We start from the raw sequence: 11,895 nt of genomic DNA, 5'->3' as shown, positions 1-11,895 counted from the left end.
CCCCCTCTCCCTTGTTCCCCGGAACTGTTGGTCCCGTTGTTTTCTCCTCCGGATTGCTCATCCAGCCTATCTTATTTAGACAGACCTGCGGATATAATAACATGCAGAAAAACAAGGCAGAGCAAAACCAAGCAACAACATACAACAAAATAATAACAACAACAAACCAATGACAAACAAAACACAACAAGAAAGAAAAGCTTGCAGTTACTTCAAGGATTGTTTGTTGGCCTTTAGGAGTGTTTTCCAGTCCAGTCTGTTGGGGCACCATGCCCTGGCCCCCAAATCCACCTTTAGCATTCCCGGGGGACCTCACTGCTCCATTCCCTTGCTGTTCTGCTGCACTCCCTCAGTGCTTTGCCTCGGTGTGGCGGGATCAGATCGGGTGCAATTCCCACACTGTGTCTCTGGTGTTGTCCCCTGTAGGGCTATGGGTCAGTGAGGGGTGTCATGTCTCATAGTGGGGCCAGGCTCTGGACTGGCTGCTCTAAGAGCCAACAGAACTCTGTATTACTTTTGATGTAAAAAAACCCAAAAACCAAACAAGCTAATTTAAAACTATGCAAGTGAAAATCAGAGTAATCCAGCAGCACAACCTATAATAGGATTTTGCCAAATTGAAAAATCATGTTATATTAAAGGGTAATGTCTTTACTGTTAGTGTCAAAGTCATGTGACTGAAGAGGCGTGACAGGGCTCCCTAAGAATGAGCAGAGCTTATAAAATATGAACTTCAAGGAATAAACCTGGTGATTGGCCAGGAGGGCAGGGCCTTGATCCAGCGGTGTTTGAAGGAAGCACATACCCAGGCGGCAATCGGGTCTTAGAAAAGCATTGGGAAGGAGGAGGAGGGAAAAACAAGGAGCGGATCCCAAGGGCTCAAGTAGAAAGAAACTGTTTTGAAAACGATGATGGCAACAACTGTACAAATGTGCTTGACACAATGTATGGATGGATGGATTGTGGTAAGAGCTGTACGAGCCCCCAATAAAATGAGTTTTAGAAAAATAAAAGCATTGAGAAGCCCAAGCAGCTCTCTGGGTTGTCAAGTTCACAGGGAACCATTTATCCTGGAGTTGCAGAGAGGCCAGAGTAAAACCATAGGAAAGAACTTTTGCCTGTTTCCTGATGGCTTCATCTTCTAACAGTTCCTGCTCATTCTTCTTTGAGGGGGTAGTGGTGGGGATGGAATGACCCTTCAATTGAAAGCAGACAAATCTTAAAATTAAAAAAAGTCCCCCCACAAAGACCTAGAAGAACCTTTTTATTGGGCCTGCCTGATCTTTACCTCAAAGAGAGTTGCCTGGGCCACGTAGCTTATTATAAATGCCTGTGACACTGGGGTGGCAATTAAGGACACCTCAACTAGTGATTTTGCCCTGTCCCCCAGTTTTATGTTTTTTCAAAGAAAAGTAGAATTTGTCTGCTGAAATCAGACAGACAATAAATAGTTTGGAGGCATTCCCGGGGATGCAGAGAATCCTCTTCAGGAATGTATTCTGTCCCCTGGGAGTAGTATGTCCCTGGAGTCCCCTGTGGCAGTTTTGAATTATCTGGAGGGAGGAGTTGAGCACGGCAGCCCCAGGATCCTTTGGGGCTCAGGCTGAGGAGGCCGCTCGCCCAGCCCTGGCGGGAAGCTTTCCTGAGCAGTTTCCTGACGCCTGGATGCCAGTGACTGGGTGAGGCTGGCCTGCCCCTTGCCCGCAGCAAAGGAGCCGAGGGAAGTCATTAATAACATTTCACCCCGTGTCACAACCCGAAGTGTATGCTAATCAAAACTGGGCTTCTGATGTGGAGCCAAGAGAGGGTGAGCCACATGGCAAAGGGTGTGCAAAGGCAAAAGTGGTGCATCTCGGAGGCTCTTAAGGAAGGCTGATGGCATCATCTCTTTACCCATTGGAAGGAATCAAGTCGAGACCAGCTCTGGTGGCAGCTCTGCAGTACAGCTCCCATGCTTTGGGAGGACTGGGCGGTGCGTTATTCTGTGACATGTGGGGCGTCTGGGAGTGGGAACTGAGTCAGCAATGCCTCACAACAGCAAGTGTTTGTTGCCTAGAAGCCTTGTGAGATGACTAGACACCTCTCGACATTTTTCAAGCCTTGGGCCATTTTTATAGTCCTCATAGTCTTCCCTCCGTTGGAATTGACCCAGGTAAACCAAAGAAGAAGAAAAGACATACTCACAGGCCATTGCATTATTCCATCCTCTGCATCACATCGATGAAAGATTGGGGCTAACGTTTGCTTTAATCACTTCTCCATGGGTGGAAGAATTCCCTTAGGGAAGCAGGCAATGTTGTGTGCAAACACGGCAGAAGCTGACCTTGTTCTTTTTTCAAGTTCCCCAGGTCACACGGCAGTCATTCCAACAGGAGAATCCGACTTCTGAGCTTCCAATGGCCTCCATCCTTAAAGGACACCTCGCCATTGGTAAGAAAATACCACTTTGGCCTTTTGAGTCTATACTAACCTTCCATTTTAGTCCTCTGTCTTAATGACCAAAGAATCCTGATGATGTTGTATACTCAGTTCCTAATTGCAAGAAGAGTGGTGGTTTGAACCGATCAGCTGCTCCGCCAGAAAGAGACATGGCTGCCTTCCATGAAGAACACAGCCCAGGAAGCCCTCTGGGACTGCTCTGCTGTCTCATACAGGGTCTCTCTGTGTTGGCATCAACGCTAGGGCAACAGGCTGGGGAACAGATCTGAGTTACCTAGGGCTGCCATAACAGAAATACCACAAGGGGTGGCTTCAAAAGACAGGGCTTTATTTTCTCACTGTTTTGGAGGCTAGAGATCCAAATCAGAGTCTGGGGTCTAGGGAAGAACCAGTCATTCCAAATGTTACTTAAATTGTATAGCCAAATTGTCCCATGGTGTCTTCCCATGTCTGGTTCCATTTATTTTTTATAGGTTGCATTTTTTATAAGAAACCACTGAGCATGGACTGGGTTTAGTGTCAGTCTCGTGAATATAAAAGGAATGGCCAGTTCCCTAACAGGATCACATTCACAGGGGCGGGCCTTAGGACTTCACAGTGTCACTTTGAGAGATGGAATTTAATCTATAACAACTCTGCACTGCCAAGTCACAAATTAAGCATATGTTTCTAGGCAGTAAGATGTTGCATATGCTCTCTGTATGAAAAAATAATCAAATATGCTTAATACAATTAATGTATGGAATGTTATAAGAGCTGTAAGAGCCCCAATAAAATGATTTTTTTTTTTTTAGGAAAAGAAAAAATTGACAATTGACAAAGTGTAAAGATTGAAGGAGTGTTTTGGTGGATTTTGCTGTTTTATTCCATAGTTTTGGCACATCTTCTTTTTAAATAGGTGCTGGGGCTTAAGACCGCATCGCTTATAAAAACAAGACATTAATTGTGTCTACCCCTGTGCCGGAGGTTTTAAAGATGGAAACCACAGCCGAACTCACTGCCATCAAGTTGATGTGAGGCGAAGCGACCCGACAGTGTAGCGTAGAACTGCCCCAGTGGGCTTCCAAGACTCTAACTCTTTACAGGAGGAGAAAGCCCTGTCTTGCTCCCAAGGAGACTTCAAAAAAATTGGGGAAATTTTTTATGGTCTTTTAATTTTCCCAGGAGCTTTATGAAGCTCCTTTGTACAGCATCTTCTTCAGAGTTCAAAACAACCTTGTGAGATAAGTGTTCTAGACCCATTACATAAGTGAGAAACGCAGTTCAGAGAGATTGAGGACGTTGTCCAGGGCCAGGTAGCTGTTAGGTGATGAGACTTGATCAAATCCTGGTATTGGCCCCCTGCCCCCATCCTTAAGGCTTTAATCTTTCCATTATATCAACCACCTTGCACCTACTCGTCATTATAACTCAGTCTTTTTTCAATCCGTTGGCATGGCTATGGGTCTTAAAACATTAAAAAGTACATATTAGATCAAGTTGTGCTATGAGCTAAATAGAAATGTCTAATTGAAAAACTTGGATATGATTTTCCAACCATTGGTCACTCGTTGGCTATCTTCTAGCAGGAATTGTGTAAGGATGTTTGTAGTCTACACGAATATCCTTTGGACTGTTGTGTATTTAGTCAATAAACACTCATCAGACAGCCACTCGGTGCCTATGTTCTGCGTGGTGGGCAGCCAGTCATGAACAGAACAAGCCTTATCTTCATGTAGCCTACATGCTAGACCAGCGGTGCTCAACCTGTGGGTCAGAACCACTTTAGGGGTGTGTGTCAAAAGACCCTTTCACAGGGGTTTCTTGATTCATAACAGCAGCAAAATTACAGTTTTGAAGTAGCAACGAAAATAATTTTATGGTTGGGGGGGGTCACCACAACATGAGGAACTGTATTAAAAGATCGTGGCATTAGGAAGGTTGAGAACCACTGTTCTAGACAGACGAGAATTGCAGGCTACGTGGTAAGTAAGAAAAGAGTCAGTGATAAGAGCTGTAAAGAAGCAGAAAGCGAGGTCAGGGAACTTTATATTTATAGGTGTGAATCAATGACGTGCCAGGTGCTTAGGTTCAGTACAGATAGGCTATTATCTATGTTGAGGCAGAAGGTGCACCTTAATATTTCTGTGGGAATTGTGGAGACTATGGAATCATGTCAGCCCTATGATATAACTATTATTACCTCTATTTTACAGAAGAGGAAAGTTGAACCTTAGCAATTTCATAGTTATGCCCAAGGTTGTAGAGCAAGTAAGTGATGGAGTCTAATTAGAAGCCAGGTGTTTCAAACCTGTGCTCTTGGCTACTCTACTCTACTCCTTGGCTAACACCACATTCACTTGGGGAGTCTCCGTCTCCTTCCCACCATCCAGCACCCCAGGAGTTTCTTGAAATCTTCAGCAATAGCTCATTAAATTCAAACCTATCACCATCGAACTGCTTTTGATCATGGTGACCCCTGTGTGTTTCAAAGCAGAACTGCTCCATAGGATTTGAGCCTCAATCTGTACAGAAGAAGGTGCCAGAGCTTTCTTACCTGGTGCCACTGAGTTTGAACTGCCAACCTGTAGGTCAGTAGTCAGACATAAACTGTGCCACCCAGGGACCATAAATAGCTCATGAACTTTAGGAAAAACTAGTTCCATATTGCATTGGGACTCAGAAGAGAGTTTTAAAGTTGTACTGCTCCCCACCATCCCCATTGGCTTTAGGAGAGAGATTGGACAGCCTGGTGACTGCAAGGATGTGCTAGATGCAACTGGAGAATCATTAGGGCAGGGCCAATATAGTGCTTTCAACATTGTAAGCATCCAATAAGTCTTTCATTTATTGAAACGAGCAGGGAAGGGAGGACAAAGGATGGAAGAGAGGCTTAGCTACCTCGTGTTGCCATGACAGCTGTATCAGAAGTAGGTGTCTCCAAAGAACAGAAGTGGGTTTTCTCCCAGTTCTGGAGGCTTTGCTGGTGATCCTTTGGTGTTGCCTTGCATACGAACAATCCTCACCCAGCGCCCATGTCATTGTCTTTACTGGTCTTGCTCTACCTCACGAGTGATTCTGTTTAGAATCTACCCGACTCTGATATGACCTAAACTGGCTGCTTTACATTATGGTAGGTTACACATAGAAAGTAATTACATATAAGGTAATTTGCTCTCTGCCCAAGACCAATGATTTAATCACATATAACTGTTTTATGACAGAAACGAGATCAAACTAGCAGGAGCCATAGCCTAGCTAAATGGACACATGGGAGTAAGCTTCCCAGAAGCCATTCCTCACTGTGGCTCACAACACACTCCTGTTTAGTAAGTCCGGTCTCAGTCCTGTTCTGTGGTCAACACCCAAACCAGGGCTCTTCATGTAGCACGGAGCCAATGTAATGAAGCCTCATAGGTAGCACATGTAGGGTGTACCAATTATTTAACTATTACAGGTGGCTCATTTGATTTCAAAATGCAAACAAGGAGGTGTGTTTTAAAAATAAAGAGTGCAAATAACGAGAAATTTTACTTTTTAGTGCATATATGTGCTTCTAAGTAGAGTGAATGCTTTCCTCAGCAAGAAAAACAAAATGCATAAGCAACACATTTTGAAGAATGGTGACAAGTTGTACGTAAATTCTGTTTGTCTAGCACAAAAAAGTTCAAGAAAAAAAACCCCCAAACACCCCACCCCCACAGCAAAAAACCCTTAGTTGTGATTGTGGCTAGCTTTCAGCATAATTACAGACTCTTGGGAATTCTCACCTGTGTTGGACAAACCAAATGAGGTTTATAACCAAATATGCTTCAATAAAACGTGCATGTGTAAGCTCAGGAAAATGTCTAAGGCTGACCACAACTACCAAGATGCACTTCCAGAAGCCCAATGACATCAGTCGTGTGCAGCTCAGTTTTTGAAACAAAAGGTTATTCCTGGGGTTGGGTCTTGCTGCTTAGAAAGGCAGTCATTTCCCTGAGCCATGTAAATGTTCATTTTGCTCCTCTGCTCCTTTTCCTGTGAGATCAATGAAAGAACAGCGATCTGGCCTCGTGTGTAGTGGGGGTGGGGAGCACTATTGTTTTTAGCTAAACATGATTTTTCTCTCCTTTCAGACAACCAGCAACAGGACACTGGACTTTTATCAGGAATGGTCAGCTTTGGCATTATGTTATCCATTCTTGCTTTGATTGGTGTGTTTAACAAATCTCTCCGAACTGGGTAGGTTTTGAAGATCTTATGTTTCTGATTTAGACCGTATACAAGTACCCCCAAAACTTAAAGTCAATTCAGTTTTTCACTTTCAAAAACCCAAAACACAAACATTAACACTTTTATTCAGAGAATGGAAAGTTAAAAGAACAAGATTTCACCGAGTACCTACCTATCTATGCCAAAATCTTTAACAAACATCATTCATTTAATCTGCACATTGATCTGGCTGGTAAAGCTTCATGGTCTGATTTACAGATAGCTGAACAAGGCGTAGAGAGGCTAAGTTAGGTAGCCCCAAGCCACTGAACACCAAGCTGGGGATCCAGCCCTAAGAGCATCGATGTCCTCGTTCAATTTACTAGTTCAATCATGTTAAGAAGTGTTGTGCAATCATCACCACAGTCAAATCCAGAACCTTTTCTTCTTTCTTGTACTCATCGTTGTTAGCTCCCCATTTCCCCCCAACCTATACTACCAGGTCCCTAGGTAAATATGAATGCAATTACTCTCTCTATAGATTTGACTAGCCTGGGTTTCGTATATAGAGAATCATATACAACACAAACAAGAAACAGGAAAAAAGTCAACAACAAAGACAAAATGACAAAACAAAACAGAGAAAAAACTCAATCGAAAATAAAACAGAAAAAAATTGAAACAGCTTAAAAATGGATCTAACGGTAGTTCTCATGATGGAGTGCTACATTTGGACCTAACTACACCTGCCATAGTAAACTTTACAATGCTCTCTATCTCATAGCAAGTGCAAGGGCATTCACATCCCTGTACCATTGTCAGAAGGGATTCACTGAGGACCCCACAAATGGATTTTGGGTTTCCACGGTCATCCATAGCCATCTGAAAACTGGGTGTTCACAATTTTAAGCTCCAACACCATTCCCTCCTTTGGATTTGGATTTTATGATTTACACTCCTTGGCTCACACAAGCTGGTGTGCTTCTTCCATGTAGACTTATTTGACACCCCAAGTAGATGGCTTCATCTTTTAAGACAAGTGCCTTAATAGATTTGATAGAGTAGTTAACTCACACTAAAACTCCTGGATTCGGTAGAGTAGGTAAATCACACTAAAACCAAACTCCTTTGCAGTCAAGATGACTAACTGTGATCCTCCAGGACAGAGCATGACTGGCCCACACGGTTTCCAAGGCCAGACATCTTTACGGAAGCTGAGTGCTTCATCTTTCTCCCCCTGAGCAGCAATTGATGAATTCAACACCCACACCCACCCCACCACCCCCGCCACCACCACCTCTTGGTTGGCAGCTGGGTGCTTTCACCACAGCACTACCAGGGATCTTAGCTAAGTCAGAACCTGCCTCAAACGCTATCCAAACCAATCAGTGGAATCGCACTGTATCCCACCATAAGCCAAGCCTGTGAAGAGAAGTGTGGCAGAGTAGTGCTTGACTTGGCCATTTCGTTACCAATTGTGTTGATATCACTGCCCGTTTCCTAGGCTGCCATCATTCGGTTTGACAATCTGATGTTAATAAAGACCTCTATTTAGTTGTTGAAAAGTGTGATTTTCTAAATTTTACCAAAAGTATGTGGGTGTTTCCAGAGGAGTCCGGGTATTATTGTGGCCTATGAGATGGACTACTAACTGCAAGGTCTGCAGTTCAAATCTACCAGCCACTCTGCAGGAGAACGATGAGGCTTTCTACTCCCATAACCAGTCATACCCTCAGCAACCCACAGAGGCAGTTCTACCCTGTCCTACGCAGTTACTATGAGTCAGAACCGACGCTATAGTAGTGAGAGTGGGGTTTTCAGTTTGTGAATAAATCAGAATTGTTTGGTGGGGCACTCTCCTAGCATATCCAATTATTTGCAAATTTTGACATATATTAACATTCTTTACCAAAATGGTACTCGGTTTCATTTTATTGCCATCGTTTGCTTCTTGGGTTTTTCTTTCTTTCTTTTAAATTTGCAATCAAAATAGAGTAGAAATATTTAAGTGGCTGTTCTAAATAAAATTGTGAATGATAAATATGGAAAGAGAACAATTACTTTCTGTTTACGTAAGGAAGCATTCTGTTTTTGAAGGACCATAGAAATACATACTTTCCAGGTAACTTTTAAATATGAGCAGATAGTGTTATACATTATTTACATGATACACTTATACATTATTTAGGAGCCCTGGTGCTATAGTGGGTTTTGTATTGAGCTGTTAACTGCAAGATCCGTAGTTTGAATCCTCCATTTTCTCCCTGGGAGAAAGATGAGGCTAACTGCTGCCATAAAGACTTGAAAGCCCCAGAAACTCAGACGGACAGTTCTAATCTGTCCTCTAGGGTCACTACGAATTGAAATGACTCAATGATTGATGGTTTGTTTGGTTGCTTTTTACACATTATTTATAAAAGTCTTATGTCAGAAATATAATTGGAAATGGAGGGCAAAACATTTCAAATATAAGGTAGCCAAGTGTGGGTAAATGCACACACGCATATTCTTTTCATGCCAGCATGTTGTCTCAAAACTTTTCTAGCAGAAGTGTGAACTTCCCTAATCTGGTCTAGTTTTAGGTATAGAGAAAGGATGGAAAAGCTGAATCACAAAGTATAAATATGTGTAAAGAAATTATTCTTGCTCTACAGTTCAAGGTCTAATTCAGTTCACAAAACTAGCTCAGCCATTTCTGTTGTTCCTTAGTAGAAGCTCTTAGAAAGTCTGTTTAAACAGAGAAATACACCTGGCCTGTCATTAATGGTTCATTCTGTCACAGTGTCCCTTCTATCAGGTTGGTCTTTTCTAAATTCCCGATAGAACCTGTTTGTCCAAACCAATTGGTACAGAAAATACAATTTTTTTTGATCCATGCTATGGTAAGATGGTTGAGGTTTATTGTGCCAACCTGGCCGATAAACACATGTGGGGTTAGTTGAAGGGCGGAGGGATAAATGCCGTGGTAAGTCTAGCCTTTCTAGTTCTCGGGTCTCTTGCTTTCTGATGGTCAGACCAGGGTGCAGCTGCCTTAGCCAGTTCCCTGCTTCAGCTGGCCAGGCTAACTTCCTGTGAGACATCCCCGAGGAGAAGCCGCATGGACCTCCCCTGATACAGGCCTGGGTGCTGGAGCAGCCGTGTGGAGACCCCTGCCAGCACTGAGATGTTTACACACTCACTGAGTCTGCTTTATTCCTGCAGTTGGCATCATTGCATGTTTTGTGAGATGAAGGAGGACTTTGTAGATCAGTGTCAGATGTTGGACTTATGGGCTTAGACAGCATGGGCTAATGTTGGACCTATGGGCTTAGACAGCACTGGGTTAGGATGCTTTCTTAATGTACACTTATCCTTTATATAAAACTCTCTCTTATATACATATGCGTTTCTGTGAATTTGTTTCCCTAGTGTACCCAGATGAACACATATGGTAACGCCAAGAGGTAGCTTAAGGTAAAAAGTGGGAAATTCAGAAATTCCCCTTGCCATCACCTCTACTGCACTGATCTTTAATAACCACATGGTCCCCCTCTGCTGAAAAAAAAATCACTCAGCCTGCCACCTGCCTGGCAATTTAAAACTTTTTCACTAAAGCCCATAATCTAGGATAAAATACCTACTTTTGGTCAACCCCGCCCTGGATCATTTCAGTGCCTTCCAGGGCACTAGATGCCACCCACTTTGGGAACCCTAGTCTAAGTAAAGCTCTCAGTCTCACATTGCTACTCCGCTGGAAGACCCATTGTAGCCTGTTCACCGTCCACCTGAAGAAATTCCAGAGTCTTCATTACCATTCTACTTCAATTCAAAATTATTAAAACATAATGATTAGAGGAACTCATTGTAAGGCCTTACTCTATAAACTTTAGTATTTTTCTGTGCTATGGTCACCTTGGATAGTTCTAACAAATATATCCCCTGAGGGTTTTTTTTGCTTTCAGTTTCCACACTGACATCTCCTGCTTATAATGTTTTGCCATGGTGAAATGTGTACAGTTTCCAAACTACCAGGGATGTTGTCTTGAATCTCACACGAGATTCTTGCTCTTTTGAAAGAAAATGATAGAGTCAAGAAGACACTTTGAAACTACGTGGAGTCAAGTTCCCACTTAAGTTAGCACTTGAAACAGGAAGTGCGATTTTTGTTAGCATTCTTAGTTGATTTTTGTGATAGTCTGGGTACTTTAGAGAAACAAATCCACGAAACTCATGTATAAGAGAGAGTTTTATATAAAGGTTATGTGCACATCAAGAAAGCATTCCAACCCAGTGCTGTCCAAGCCCACAAGTCCTACATTAACCCATATGTCCAACACCAATCCACAAAGTCCTTCTCTATCCCACAAAACACACTCAATGATGCCGGCTGCAAGAGGAAAGCCGAATCAGTGAACGTGTAAGCATCTCAGCACTGGCAAGGGTCTCCACAATGCTGCTCCAGCACCCAGGGCTGCATAAGGGTAGGTCCATGTGGCTTCTCTTCAAGGATGTCTTGCAGAAAGTGAGCCTTGCCAGCTGAAGCAGGGAACTGGCTAAGGCAGCTGCAACCTGCTTCAACCATCAGAAAGCAAGAGACCCGAGAACTAGAAAGGCTAGACTTACCAAGCCATTTATCCCTTTACCCTTCAATTAACCCCACATGTGTTTATCAGCCAGGTTGGCACAATAAACTAACTACCTCAATTTCCTAATCTCTTTTATGTTGACCTGCATCAATCCTACAGTAAGACAGTCCAATTTTTTATTTTTAGAATTAAAAGAAGAATCCTATGGCTAATACCACAATGGCTTCATGAAGAGATTCCCAATATAGGAAAGAGTAACGTTGTGAAGATGCTACAGGTAAGCACACACCAGCAATCAAAAATGGAATGGTAGCTGAGACCAGTAGCAGAACTATAGCATCTATTCAAACAAATTCATGTGTGTCCTGGTTAGTGTATAAAAACCAGTTGTCACCATTGCAACTCATGGAGACTCCATGGGTGTCACAAGAGAAATGTACTACATAGGGTTTTCATGGCTGATTTTTCAGATGATTAATGTTTTCTGAATACTGTTTGCTACAAGCAGGGACTTTGATATTATGTATACATATGTAGAAATAAAAATAAAATAAAATAATCCCTATTTCACATGAAACTTAAGATATTAGAGAATGGAGTTGAAGGGAGGCAAGAGAGAGGCAGAAAGGAACAGTGCTATTTCAAATGGAGAAATGAAGAGGAAGATTGTAGACCAAATGCACTGGTGACCAAGCCATTGGTAAATGATTGCGGGGGG

At 42.8% G+C, this 11,895-nt stretch overlaps 1 protein-coding gene across 1 annotated transcript in view; it reads left to right on the top strand.

Moving 5' to 3' along the window:
• The window catches only part of IL23R (interleukin 23 receptor), an 82,176-nt gene that overhangs the window by 68,107 nt on the left and 2,174 nt on the right, over positions 1-11,895 (top strand). Inside the window, exons 7-9 of the mRNA XM_004699353.1 lie at positions 2,341-2,430; positions 6,537-6,642; positions 11,364-11,454. Coding sequence (XP_004699410.1) covers positions 2,341-2,430; positions 6,537-6,642; positions 11,364-11,454 — 287 coding nt within the window. The remainder of the gene's footprint in view (positions 1-2,340; positions 2,431-6,536; positions 6,643-11,363; positions 11,455-11,895) is intronic.

Source organism: Echinops telfairi, unplaced genomic scaffold (assembly GCF_000313985.2).
Source record: "Echinops telfairi isolate 266 unplaced genomic scaffold, ASM31398v2 ScPeMD7_443;HRSCAF=831, whole genome shotgun sequence".
NCBI lineage: Eukaryota > Metazoa > Chordata > Mammalia > Afrosoricida > Tenrecidae > Echinops > Echinops telfairi.
The sequence above is the reverse complement of the archived record's forward strand: the minus strand, read 5'-3'. Positions and strand labels throughout refer to the sequence as shown.